The sequence below is a fragment of the Eulemur rufifrons genome, chromosome 2 (genome assembly GCF_041146395.1).
Source record: "Eulemur rufifrons isolate Redbay chromosome 2, OSU_ERuf_1, whole genome shotgun sequence".
Taxonomy (NCBI): Eukaryota; Metazoa; Chordata; class Mammalia; order Primates; family Lemuridae; genus Eulemur; species Eulemur rufifrons.
In genome coordinates this window covers 58097287-58112177 of record NC_090984.1, presented here as the reverse complement: position 1 = coordinate 58112177, position 14891 = coordinate 58097287, and the positions used below count along the sequence as shown (strand labels likewise).

The 14891-nt window shown below is 39.3% G+C and overlaps 1 protein-coding gene and 1 pseudogene across 1 annotated transcript; one reads left to right on the top strand and one right to left on the bottom strand.

Moving 5' to 3' along the window:
- Positions 1 to 12076: 12076 nt before the first annotated feature.
- Positions 12077 to 12383, top strand: LOC138377610 (biogenesis of lysosome-related organelles complex 1 subunit 2-like). Its single transcript, XM_069462722.1, has one exon. The coding sequence runs from the start codon at positions 12078 to 12080 to the stop codon at positions 12381 to 12383; it is 306 nt and encodes a 101-aa protein (XP_069318823.1). The 5' UTR covers position 12077.
- Positions 12384 to 13364: 981 nt separating this feature from the next.
- LOC138377606 (olfactory receptor 11G2-like) lies at positions 13365 to 14401 on the bottom strand (annotated as a pseudogene).
- Positions 14402 to 14891: the final 490 nt, after the last annotated feature.

Sequence of the window (14891 nt, the reverse complement as noted above, 5' to 3'; positions counted from 1 at the left end):
CAGAGGTTCTTTTAAATATTTATATTTTTAAGGTTAATCTGTAGGTAAATGCAAAGGAAAAGGGAGTTTGCTGTCCTACTTCCTTCACAGTTTCCACTTGCCATGGGTCACTTGTCAACAACTCTGAAAAAGTAAGAACAGCCTGCTTTAATTTTTCCTGCTGAAAGATGATCTGTCAATAAAAACTTCACTGACTAATTTTGCAAAGTGGTATGAAACTCATGCTACATTCTATCTGAAGGGAACTTAATGGGCCTCCTAAAATATCCAAGATCTTTGAGCCCCATTTTCCTTAAGTGAGCTGTACAGTGGGAACACTGGGATACCTGAGTGAGCCCTTAATGGGACTGTATAACCCTGGAAACTCTTTAGGACTATGTTGGGAGAAGAGAAGTGAAGGGCCTAACATGTTGTTCCTGCAAAGAACAAAGGAACAAAGAATTACCAGATTTATAGAAGAACCACATATTCTTAGCATCTGACAGTAGTGAAAGCACAGAAATGTGGTGCACTGATGCAGGCAGACTTTCCTCACATACCTGATAGCATTTCTGGCTCCAAGAGGAAGATATGAGAGAAGCTGCAGACACAAGAGTCTCCTCCTTTACACAGTGTTAAAGCTGTGTCATGGATGGAGAGTATTAATTGTGGCTCCAAAAACTTGCTTTCTTTAGTACTCTGAACCAAGTGAAATATGTTTTTTATGTCAGTGATTATTAAGAGTTTACTGGTCTCTCCTAAATAGGATCCATAGTTCCCCAGTGTTCGTTGGGAGGGACTTACTTCCTGTGCCTGTATTTCTGTGTATGCACTTAATTCTACCTATATCTGTTTATATTTTCCCCAGTGGTTTGACTAGTGAGACACAGAGGCAGGATAAGTATCTAAGAAAGGCTGGGAAAACTTTCGTCTACGTGGAAATATCCTCCCTCTAAGGAATTGATCTACCTGCAAGGAGGGGAGAGGTTGATGGAGGAGGAGGAGAGAGAAAGAAAATATATATGTGTATCTAAGTGTATGTGTTGTGTGTGTGTGCATGTGTGTGTGTGATCATCTCTCCAGAATAGACCTGCTTCATTCTTTTTTTAATCCATGTAATTGGCAAACATTTATCACATACCTACTATGTGTGTTCTGGGTTAAACACTGAATACACACAGATAGAAACCAACAAGGTCAAGACTTCATGGAGATTACATACTTGTTTTTTTTTTTTTTTTGAGACAGAGTCTCTCTTTGTTGCCCGGGCTAGAGTGAGTGCCGTGGCATCAGCCTAGCTCACAGCAACCTCAAACTCCTGGGCTTTCAGTGATCCTACTGCCTCAGCCTCCCGGGTAGCTGGGACTACAGGCATGCGCCACCATGCCCGGCTAATTTTTTCTATATATATTTTAGTTGTCCATATAATTTCTTTCTATTTTTAGTAGAGATGGGGTCTCACTCTTGCTCAGGCTGGTCTTGAACTCCTGACCTTGAGCGATCCACCCACCTCGGCCTCCCAGAGTGCTAGGATTACAGGCGTGAGCCACCGCTCCTGGCCCATATACTTGTTTTGAGTTCAAATATACAGAGATATGAAGCAAATTTCTATCATATAATTTGAACTAGACCTACTTTGTTCTCAGTGCCTAACCTGATTATTCACTTAGATTAAAAAATTCTTTGTCTATACATAGTTTACTTAATTTTGTTATATTCAACATAAGACAAAGAATTTCCTTTTTCAATTTTAAGTATAGTTTGAACACATTTGTTTGAAAAAGTTCAGTCTTCTGTAAAAGCAGATTTGTAAGGCTGTTGACTGTCATGATGCAATATTAGTAAAAGTTTAGCATTATGAATAGTTCAGAGGTGGGAAATACTAATTCTATCAGCAATATCAGGAGAAAGAGGACAAAGAAATTGAGGCAGAGAACCTGAGGAGGAGATTAATTCAATCATAGCAAGAGCTCAAGAAGAGAACACCACTGAGTTGAGGGGTAAGGCTGGGTAAGTGTAGACTAGATTCTTAAAAATGTAGTCCCTGAAGAGATAATCCACACAATGGGAGAAGATATTTGCAAACTACCCATCCGGCAAGGGATTAATAACTAGATTGTATAAGGAGCTCCAATAACTCAATAGGAAAAAATAAAATAATCCAATTAAAATATAGGCAAAGGACCTGAATAGATATTTCTCAGAAGAAGACATAGAAATGGCCAACAGGTGTTTGAAAAAATGCTCAACATCATTAGTCATCAGAGAAATGCAGATCAAAACTATAGCGAGATATCATCTCAACCCAGTTAAAATGGCTTTTATCAAAAAGACAGGCAATAATGAATGCTGGAGAGAATGTGGAGAAAGGGGAATCCTTGTACGCTGTTGGTGAGAATGTGAATTAGTGTAACCACTATGGAGAACAGCGTGGAGCTTCTTCAAAAAACTAAAAATAGAACTACCATATGACCCAGCAATCAATGAACAAAATTTGATATCACAACAAAGTAACTATAATCAACAATAAGTTAGGGTATACTTTAAAATAACTAATGTGGAATTGGAATGTTTATAACACAAAGAAATAGTACATGCCTGAGGTGATGGATACCCCAATTACCCTGATTTGATTAATTCACATTCTATGCCTGTATCAAAACATCACATGTACCCTATGAAGATAAAAACTATTATGTACCCATAATAATTAAAAAATAAAAAATTAAAAAAAATATAGCCCCTATACCAGAAGTATCAGCATCACTTGAGAACTTGTTAGAAATACATGTTCTCTGGACTTACCCAGACCTAGTAAGTCAGAAACTCTGAATGCGGGGCCCAGCAATGTTTTAACAAACTTTCCAGGTGTTTCTAATGCATATTGAAGCTTGAGAACCACTATGAAAGATGATAGAACATTAGAGTCTGGGGTAAGGATGGGTGTATTTGAAACAGCTTCTAAGCATGGGAGGGATTTCGATAGGATCAGGAATTAGTTGAGCATGATTGGGAGAGAGGGTTAAGAATGATATTTGAAGGGATAAATGGCACTTGGAACTCAGTTGCAGGTGATGTGTGTTGGACTAAAACTTAGGTATCTAGAAAAGCAGGATTAGATTTAAGCATCTGGAGGGGCTTTTGAAAGAGGTCTGGGATAGGCAGGAAGTGGTGGGGAAGATTATTCAGATGTCATATGAAATGAAGAGACCTGAGTTAAAAAGGAGCACTGGGTGGGAATGAAGTTGGACATAAAGAGAAAGTGGTGGGTTAGTAGAAAACCATGACACAGACAATCTGGCTCCTAGTTCGAGTGTTTTCACTCATGAGCTTCAAGAGCTTAGTGACCTCCAGTTTTTTCAAATATTAAATACATACTCATCTTCCCTGGGTACCTCATGGGCCTGATATAAGGATGGAATGAAATAATGAATATAAAAATATTTGTAAATGTCTATACAATTATAATTATGCATAAGTGTAGTTTGAGAGCCTCAAGGGTGGATTTCTAACTTTCTGTTATCTCTTAATATTGTCATGGAAACATTCCAGAATTAGAGTTTTCTTTTTGTGTCTAAGGGGACTTTCTGTTCCTCTCGGACAACCAAGCTCCCTGGCTTTTTTCTCCTCCCCAAATATATATCCTCAAGGACGGGTTATGGATACAAAGTCCTTTAAAAAGAAACAACAATTTTTAATTTGACAACTAGAAATAAGAGTTTTTAAAATCCCATGCCTCTCTCTAGTCTATTGTCAACAAACCAGTGAGAGGGATGACCCTTTTATAATATAAATAAGATTATGGTGGTGGCTCACACCTGTAATCCTACCACTCTGGGAGGCCGAGGCAGGAGGATCGCTTGAAGTCAGGAGTTCGAGACCAGCCTGAGCAACAGCGAGACCCCCGTCTCTACTAAAAATAGAAAGAAATTATATGGACAGTTAAAAATACATACATATAGAAAAATTAGCTGGGCATGGTGGTGCATGCCTGTAGTCCCAGCTACTCCGGAGGCTGAGGCAGAAGGATTGCTTGAGCCCAGGAGTTTGAGGTTGCTGTGAGCTAGGCTTATGCCACGGCACTCTAGCCCGGGCAACAGAGTGAGACTCTGTCTCAAAAAAAAAAAAGAAAAAGAAAAAAGAAAAAAAAAAGATTATGTTGCTTCCCTGCTCAAAACTTCCAAAGTCTTCCCATCTCATGAAGTCAATTAACTATAAAACGTTAATGAAAGAAACTGAAGAAGACACAAATAAATGGAAAGATATTCCATGTTCATGGATTAGAAGAATTAATATTGTTAAAATGTCCATACTACCCAAAGTGCCACAGTGATTTACAGATTTAATGCAATTCTCATAAAAAATTCCAAAGTGGAAAAAACAGTACTAAAATTCATATGGAACCACAAAAAGCCCTGAATAGCAAAAGGAACTAGCTAAAGCATCATACTACCTGATTTTAAACTATACTACAAAGCAACAGTAATTAAAACAGCATGATACTGACATAAAAATAGACCCTTGGACCAGTGAAACAGAATAGAGAGCCCAGAAATAAACCATGCATATACAGTCAATTGATTTTTAACAAAGGTGCCAAGAATACACATTGGAAAAAGCACAGTCTCTTTGATAAATGATGTTGGGAAAACTTGATTGCCATATGCAGAAGAATGAAATGGGACCCTATCTTACTCTGTACAAAAAGCAACTCAAAATGGATTAAAGACTTAGACATAAGATCTAAAACTGTAAAAGTAATAGAAGAAAATATGGGAAAAACTACATGACATTGGTTGGGGCAATGATTTTTTAGATTTGACTCCAAAAGCACAGACAACAAAAGCAAAAATAGACAAATGGGATTACATCAAACTAAAAAAACTGGACAGCAAAGGAAACAATTGTCAGAGTGAAGAGACAACCAACAAACTGGGAGAAAATATTTAAAAGCCATACATCTTATAAAGGTTTAATATCCAAAATGTAAGAATATCAAACAACTCTATAAAAAGAAAACAAGTAATCTGATTAAAAAATGGGCAAGGGACCTGAATAGACATTTCTAAAAAGAAGGCATGCAAGGCTGGATGCAGTGGCTCATGCTTGTAATCTTAGCATTTTGGGAGACTGACGGGGGAGGATCCCTTAAGGTCAGGAGTTTGAAACTAATCTGGGCAACATAGTGAGACCCCAGTCTCTGCAAAAAATAAAAATACTAGCTGGACGTGGTAGCATGCCTCTATAGTCCCAGCTACTTGGGAAGCTGAGGCAGAAGGATTGCTTGAGCCCAGGTGTTTAAGGTTGTAGTGAGCTATGATGATGCCACTGCACTCTAGCCTAGCCTGGGCAACGCAGTGAGACCCTGTTAAAAAAAAAAAGAAGACATACAATGGCCAAGAGATATATGAAAAATGCTCAACAACACTAAAGATTAGGGAAATACAAATTAAAACCACAGTGAGATATAACTTTGTGCTTGTCAGAATGGCTATTATCAAAAAGACAAGATAATAAATGTTGGTGAGGATGTGAAGAAAAGGCAACCCTTGTATACCGTTGGTGAAAATGAGAATTAGTATAGTCATTATGGAAAACTGTATGCAGTTCCTTAGAAAACTAAAAATAGAACTACCATATGATCCAGCAATCCTACTTCTGGGTATTTACCCAAAAGATTGAAATCGGTATGACGAAGAGATGTCTGGCACTCCATGTTCATTACAGCAGTATTCATATTAGCCAAGTTATGGGATCAGCCTATGTGTCCATCAACAGATAAATAGATAAAAAACATGTGGTATATATACAAAATAGAACACTTGCCAGCCTTAAAAAAGAGGGAAATTTTGTCATTTGCAACGATGTGGATGGAATTGGAGAACATCATGCTAAGTGAAATAAGCCAGACACAGAAAGACAAATATTGCATGTTTTCACTTATATGTGGAATCTAAAAATATCAAACTTGAAGAAGTAGGAGAGTAGAATGGTGGTTACCAAAGGCGGGGGCGGCGGGTGGATGAGGAGATGACTGTCAAAAGTATAAAGCCTAAAACAGGAGGAATAAGTGTTTTTGTTTCTTGGAGATATATTGCACAAAGTAGTGAATGTAGTAAATAATAATGTTATTGTGCATTTCAAAATTGCTAAGAGGATAAATTTTAAAGATTCTCACTATAGAAAATAAATATTTGAGGTGATGGATATATTGAATAGCTTGATTTAATTATTCCACATTGTACTCATAAATCGTACTATCACTTTGTACCCCATAAATACATGCAATTATAATCTGTCAAATTATAATTAAAAAAGATTTTTACTATGATTTACAAGCTTCTACACAATTGAGAACCCTATTCACTTTATGACTTCATCCCTAATACTCTTTCTCTTAATCTCTCTACTATAGCCAAACCAGCCTCCTTGCTGTAACTTGGACACAACCCTGCCTCAGGATCTTGTGGAGAACTTGCTTCCTTCCCTCTGCCTGGGTGTCTACATGTCCCTCTGCTCAGCTGTCTACATGGCTCATTTCTTCATCTTGTTCAAGATTTTGCTCCAATGTTCTCTTCTCAATTTAGCCTTCCCTGGTCACCTTATTTAACACTTCAGCTCTTTGGTCTACATTTCCTGCCCTCTTTGCCTTTTCTGAATAGCACTTATCACTCTCTCTGACATGCTATATATTTTACTTATTTATTTATTTTTTTTCATTTCTTTCTATTACTTTTTATTTTATTTTTATTTTTTGTTTGTTTTTCAGCTCATTATGGGGGTACAAAAGATCAGGCTATATACATTGCCCATGCCTTCCCATCCCCCCGAGTCTGAGCTTCAATTGTGTCCATTCCCTAGACAGTGCACATCACACTCATCATGTAGGTGTGCACCCCTCCCCTCCCCCCACCCCATCCCCCCCAGTCAGAACTTCAAGCGTGTCCATTCCCCAGGCAGTGCGCATCGCCCTCATCAAGTAGGTATACACCCATCCCTTCCTTTACTTATTTTTTAATTGTCTCTCCCCTGCTAGAAATTAAACTCCATGTGATAGTGGTTTTGACCATTTTGGTCATAGTATATCTTTAGTGCCTAGAAGAGTGCTTAGAACATAGTAGGTACTGAGTTAATATTTGTTGAATAAAAGAATTACTACTATTTTGTCATGTTAAAACATATACTACTTATATTAATATAAGCATGAAACTTTTAGTTGTCTCTAGTCTAGAAGACTTTCAACCATCAAGAACCAAGAGTGCAAGAAAATGTGTCAGGCATTTAAACTTCATCCTTTTTTAAAAATTATTGAACTGTGTTAAGAACTGCCTTAAGTATACCAATGGTGACTCATGATAACTGCTCTTCTACCTTCCACCCCATCCCCCAATAATCACAACTATACAGTATGAAATAGCACAGACAAAATGCCCTCACAGCTGCCCTACTGGAGTCACCCATGTTGAAAATGTGGTTGTTACACATGGAATGTAATATGAATCAACCCTGGTTTAGCTCTGCCAGATTAGTTGAGGAACAAAACAATGAGGGACCCCCCCCTGAGAAAACATATCTTCTTTAAAGTGTGTATTGGAGAAGTAGCAGCAGAATCTTTTTTAATTAGTCTTTTGTGTCTGGACAATGGTTTGCTGGTCTCATGTAGATTACCTTGTGCTCACACTATCCTCAGGATTTTCTTCAATGCAGCCTTCATCTCTTTGTTTCGTAAGGTATAAATCAGGGGGTTCAAGAAGGGAGTCACCACAGAATAGAACAAAGTCATAATCTTCTGAAATGCAGCTGGGTTATCAGTGGTGGGGCTCACATACATTGCCAAGAGGGCCCCAAAGAATAAACACACCACTGTCAGATGAGATCCACAGGTGGAAAAGGCCTTCTGCCGGCCAGCTGCTGAAGGGACTTTTACCACAGCTCTCAGCAAAAGAATATAGGAGCCAAAGATGTACAGAAGAGTGAGGATGATAATGGGGGAGCTCAGGATGTAGAAGACGATCTCAGTGGTAGGAGCTGGGGCACAAGACAGAGCCATCAGTGGGTCCATGTCACACAGGAAGTGATTGATGATGTTGGGCCCACCAACATTCATCTTTTTCTTCTCAAGAAAGTATCTAAAAAACAAATTTCTAAAAAATCAGTCATAATGTCCTCATTTTCATTTCTAATTTTTATTTGAGTCTTCTCTCTTTTTTTCTTAGTCAATCTAGCTAAAGTCTTGTCAATTTAGTTCATCTTTTCAAAGAACTGCCTCTTGATTTTGTTCATTTCTCTGTTGTTTTCCTATTTTCTATTTTATTTATCCATGCTCTGATATTTATTTCCTTCCATTTGCTAGTTTTGGATTTACTTGGTTCTTTTTTTTGAGAAAGGATCTTGCTGTGTTGCCTGAAGTAGAGTGTAGTGGCGTAATCACAGCTCACAGCAACCTCAAACTCTTAGGCTCAAGCAATCCTCCCACCTCAGCCTCCAAAGTAGCTGGGACTACAGGGGTGCACCACCATACCTGGCTAATTTTTTTATGTTTTGGAGAGACAGGGGTCTTGCTATATTGGCCAGGCTAGTCTTTAACTCCTGACCTCAAGGGATCCTCCTGCCTCAGCCTCCGAAATTGCTGGGATTACAGGTGTGAGCTACCATGCCTGACCAGTTCCTTATGGTGTAAAGTTAGGTTTTTGATTTGAGATCTTTTTTTTTTTAAGTGTAAAGCTTTAAAGTTATAATTTCTCTGTTAGCACTGCTTTCTTGGCATCTTGTAAGTTTTGGTATGCTGCGTTTTCATTTTCATTTGTCTTGAGATATTTTAGAATTTCCTTTGTGATTTCTTCTCTGATCCATGGCTCGGTTAGAGTGTGTTGTTGAATTTCCACATATTTGTGAATTTCCAGTTTGCTTTCTGCTATTGATTTCCACTTTTATTCCATTGTGATTTGAAAAGATAGATAGGACTTCAGTCTTTCAAAATTATTAAGACTGTTTTGCGACCTAACATATGGTCTAGCCTGGAAAATTAAAATACTTTGAAATTGTGAGGGGCGTGTGTGTGTCCATTCATAAAAAAAGACAAAGGGAAGGGGATGGCAGAGTGATTAGTAGAAATCCTGACATCTTTGAAACAAAAAGAGAGCATATTGCAGGCGATATATTGGGAAAATTGGAGAATATGGTATGTATAAATCCAAGCCACAGCTGAACCGTGGTCATAAGCTTCCAGGGATGGCTTATTTGTTTGCCTTCCGAGTGGCCTCAGGTCTAGTTGTGGTTCATCCTCCCCTGAGAATGAAGACCACTAGGGCGCCAGCTTCCTGTGAGCCCCGGGTTCCTATTTCCATCTTGCTAACCAAGCATTGTCATGAAGCATAAGGATTTGAACTATAGGCAAGTGCTCTTTGAGCATGAATGGCTTTAGTGCTCACTATTTTTCTTACTACTCAGGCTTTCATAAAATAATTGACTTAGATGTTTTCTATTCTCTCTTCAGCTTGTCAATGCTTTTAAGTTTTATTGCTTTTTAAAAAGTTCATTATTTTTCTTTGTTCTCAGTGGTATGGTACATTGAACTAATCCAACTTTTCATTATTAAAACCTGTATTTAGTGACATTTTTAAAATAATATATCTCTTTGGACTTTATTTGATATTTTATAGTCATACTTGTTTTGTCTCTGGGAACATATTTGTTTTAAAGGGCACCAATCCCATCTGGGAATTTATTAATAATCTCTAGGAGGGGCTGATTGTTCTCTTAGAATTTCTAGAAGTACTTCTGTTGTGTAGCCTGAGGTGCATTTGCAAAAAGACAGTGCCTATAATTAGCCATGCTTATAACCTGTTCACGTGGCAAGATCCATGCTTACATACGTGCTGTTTCCCAAGAGCTTCCACAGTAATCAGTCCTGCTCCTCTCATGGCACTTATGCTATTTAATGAAAAGAAAACCCTTGCAATTTTATTGTCTGTCTTTACCGTGATACTGTGAGCCCTATGAGGGATGAAAATGTGTCTTAAGCACGTTTGTCTCAAATTTATTTCCTGGCTCAACGTCTGGTGTATTGTAGGGGCTCAACACCAGCAGTAAAAATAAATAATTGAAAAATAAGGGAGATAATGTCTACATATAAATGTCATAAAACTGGTTACAGGGCAGGGCGCGGTGGCTCACACCTGTAATCCTAGCACTCTGGGAGGTCAAGGTGGGTGGATTGCTTGAGCTCAGGAGTTTGAGATCAGCCTGAGCAAGAGTGAGACCTGCCCCTGCCCCATCTGTATTTTCTAAAAAGAACAAAACCAAAAATAGTTACACTTTTATAATAGTGTATTTGTACAAGCCTTAAGGCAATGAGGACATTTATCATTCTTTCTCTAAAGTACCAAGCAGTCTGAGTGAAATGATGCTACGGGGCTCTTGTAACCAGCATTATGAACAAATTTCAATGATGCCTGTATGCTTTTTATAAGCCTCTTGCTCAACTACTTAACCTTTTGAGTTGTTTCCCAGAATTGGTGGATTTTCTGCAATACAAAGGAGCTGAGATTGTGAAGGCCCCTGGGCAGACTTCCTGCTGCCAAGACTCACCACCCCCTACAACCTGCCCCTGTTTAAAAAGCCCATGATCTCCCTTAGTCAGGGAGATGGTTATTTGAGGCAGCTTCTCCCATTCTCCCTCATGAGAAGCCGAGAAAGACGTGTTCTGTTTTAAAGAATTCCTTTGCTCCTTGGCAGTCTTCATTGTCTCAATAATTGGATCTTTGTGTGATAAGCAACAGGACCTAGGCAGAAACCCCTTTGTGGTTTCGACAACACTCTGAGGACTCGGCTTCATCTTTCATATCAATAAACAGCCTCCTAAGGAACCCTAGAATTGTGGGAGAAATGATTTTCTCTATCTAATTATCAGAAAGTTTCCCCAGAAAATTGTTCTTTGTTTAACTGTTCATGTGCAAGATGAGAGTTCAAAATAACTAGCAGAAGCTAGGAGTCTAAAGAGCTAAGCAGAAGTTTCAGGAGTAAAAGTGATACTGGACTTCAGGTTCTTGGTACCCAAGTGAATAGAAATTGGCACGAGACCAGGAAGATTTAGGCAGCGAAGACTTTTACTTGGGCTTTTTGTTCAAACAAAGAGGGAAGCAGTGCTGGTTAAGGGGGCAAGCAGACTGTTTCTCCAAACAGAGGGCTAGGAAGCTTTCACAAGGTGGTAAAGAGGGAAGTAGGTATCAGCTTTGAAGTCATCACATGTAGAGGCAGTGTTATGTTGGCAGCTGTGTACTTGATGGTCATGCTCTTCATTTGTCACAAGTGTCATTAGCATTTTAAATCTCCAGCCCAGAATGTTTTTTTTTTTAGCATTAAAATGAGATTATAATGAGGGAAAAGTCAGAGTAAGGTCAGTATGGGGGTCTTTTCTGGCTTGAGGTGTTTAGATTTTGATAAGTCTGGTTTCTTTGCAGTGAGTTCCTTATGAGCTGATGTCAGCATCTTGCCTCAGTAGTCCTCGAAGACATTACTCAAGAGACAGACAATTTGGCCCCCTCCTTCTATAGGTATGGGCTGAATTCCAGTGGCTAGGAAGTCATTTGCTTTTTTCTCTTCTATAGTTAATTAGGGTGGGTCATTCTGCCCCACATTGCCTCCCTTGGTCAGAAGTGAGGTCCAAGTTCTGTCCCTATGCTGTCTCAAAGGGGTTCAAGTAGTCCATAAATAGGAGGTCAGGACCTACTGAAGTGGAGGGGCCTCCAAACAGTCCAGGTGTGCAACTGAGATCTCAGAAAGGCCATGTTCATGGAGTAAGAGCCACAGCCTAGGAGTAAGACTCAAACTAGCATAGACCATTTTAAAAACATGTAAAAATAATCCCTAAATGGAATCAAAGGGATCTGCCTCTGCTGTGTTTACTTGCCAGAAGAAAACTTAACCATTTTTGAGTTACTATATCCATTATCTTTACAATTTTTAAAATACAATGTCCAGCAGTCAATTAAAAACAATTGAGTCAGGGAGGAGCCTGCTCGAGCAGATGCCGCAGTGGAGACTGCTGGGGAAGCAAAGGAGCCTGCTGAAGCTGAATCACTGTACTTTGCCGGGACATGTTCTCCAAACTGGCCACCTACCTGACTGGGGAACTGACGGCCACCAGTGAAGACTATAAGCTCCTGGAAAATATGAATAAACTAACCAGCTTGAAGTATCTTGAAATGAAAGATACTGCTATAAATATTAGTAGAAACTTAAAAGCCTTAAACCCAAAGTATGCTGGACTGCAGCCTTACCTGGATCAGATCAATGTCATTGAAGAGCAGGTAGTAGCTCTTGAGCAGGCAGCTTACAAGTTGGATGCATATAAAAAAAACAAAACAAAACTGGAAGCCAAGTATAAGAAGGTGGAGAAATGATGAAAAACTTGTTTCTGTGGGACAAAGTCTTTTTTAATGTGGAAGAATGTTTTATAAGACCTGAATCCTGAGACTGATGAATTGTCCAAACTCCTCAAAAGCAAACTATGCTGGTCATCCCAGGAACATCCCAATGCTGGAGTAAAATGGAAGACTGTGGCTACTCCTGAACCTCCTTTGGGGCAGTATCCGTTGGAAACTCATACTTGTAACTCCTTACCTTTTACTTGAATGCTTCATTGTCCATTCAGGACAGAGATGCTCTCAAAGTTCAGGATACACCTGGGCTTGCCAGTAGACTCAAACGAGAGGGCCTGTTTTCTCTGAAAGTGGTTGATTACTGCATTATTTTCTTAAGTGGCTGGTTTTTGAGTTACTGTGTAAATTTTTTTTTAATTAACGATGCTAATGTATTGTAAACAAGATTCTAAATTAAAAAAGGAAAACAAAACAAACTTGTTCTTTGCAGCTCATCACCTTGTGAATGCCAGTATTTTACTTTTTTGTAACATCGCAAATAACAGAAAATCTTAAAATAATTCCAGGCCGAGTTTTCTAGACTGAGCAGAAATAGTAAAAGGAGTGTTTTAATAGCTTGCTGTCTGGGATAGGCCCCTCTTGTCTCTTTTCTATATGAGTCAGATGTCTGGGGATGGATGACATCTTGACATGTTCTCCCTTGTGGAAATGTGACAAAGACAAAGACAAGATTTACGTATGTGTTGGGTGGGGAGGTAGAGGCTGCCACTCATAAAATAAAGCATTTTATAATAGAATATTAAAAAAAAAACCAATTCAGTCATGCTAAGCAGCAGGACATGATCAAGATCCAAAAGAAGTAGTAACAGACACATGCTCATAGGTGTCTCAGGTTTTGGTCAATACAAAAGTGAATAGTTATCTGAATAAAAGCAGGTATTTTCAACCTGAAAAGAAGGTAAACACAAGTTTAATTGCCCAAGGTCCCTTTTGATTAATACTTTACATTCCCAGAAATTTCTGCATGGCTTTTTTCATATCTTTGTTCCTAAGACTATATATCACAGGGTTTAGGAGAGGGGTCACAACAGAATAAAAGAGAGTCACAATCTTCTGCATTCCAGCTTTATGCTCAGACGCTGGGCTCCCATACATGACCAGTACTGAGCCATAGAACAGAGACACCACAGCTAGATGAGACCCACAGGTGGAGAAAGCCTTTCTTCTCCCAGCGGCTGAAGGGACCCTCAACCCACCTCTCAGGACCAGAGCATAGGACCCCATGATAAAGACAAACAGAATAAAGACAGGCACAGGACTTAAGGTGGAGAAGACAAGCTCTGTCACAGGGGATTTCTTGCAAGTGAGTGCTAGGACAGGACCTGGGTCACACAGGAAGTGGTCAATAACCCTGGATCCACAGAAGGTCATTTGTGAGATGATGATGATGGGGATTAAGAACCAGAGGAAACCAAGTACCCAGCAATTGATCACAAGATTGGTGCAGAGACGTCTGGTCATAATGGTCGGATAGTGTAGAGGCCGGCAGATGGCAAGGTATCGATCAAACGCCATAACCGCCAGGAAGAAGCATTCTGTAGAACCCAAGGAGAAGAAGAAGTAGAACTGGAGAAAGCACCCAGAGAAGGAGATGACCTTGGTGTCAGAGAGGAAGTTGGCCAGCATGTTGGGGACCGTGGAGGTGACATAGCAGATCTCCAGGAAGGAGAAGTTGGCGAGCAGGATGTACATGGGGGTGTGGAGTCTGTGATCCCAGCGCACAGCACAGATGATGGAACCATTGCCCATGAGGGTGAGGAGGTAGACAGCAGAGAAGAGCACAAAGAGGAGGATCTGCCCCTCCCTGGGACAAGGGAAGCCCAGGAGGAGGAAGCCAGAGATGGTGCTGGAGTTGCTGGGAGTGTTGAAGATCTTCATGTGTCTGTGAGCTGTAAAAGCACCAGCAATTACTGGGTGACACTGCAAAGGCAGTGGGGACTCAGAGTTACATTTAAAGTCATTTTGGAAAGAAAATACATATATATATATATATATGCAAATATATATATCAATAGCCACTTTTTGTCTTCAAAACTGAAATGATGACCTGGGTTGATTCTTTGTTATTCACTTTTTCACCATGGGCTGAAGAAAACTTTTGGTTAAAATGGATAAGCTCTTATGTATATTCTATTCAGTGTAGAGTCTAAAATAATCTTCAAGCATGTTAATAGCACTCTCCTTCAGGAGCCTATGCATATGTGTATAGATACACACACAATAGGATATATATCTCTTTATAAAAGTGGAATTTCTTCCATGTTCAGAAGAGGCAACGCCATTGTAGCTGTTCGTGTCAGAGGCTGAGTCAGACTGTGTAGCCATGCAACGTGAATCCATAGAACTTTCTGAATTACTTCTTTTATGTAACTTTTGACACTGGCCTTATTCCAAATTAAATGGTTAAGTTATCAATTTAATCATAATATCCACCAATTTCATGAATAAAACAGTCAAATCAAGTGGAGG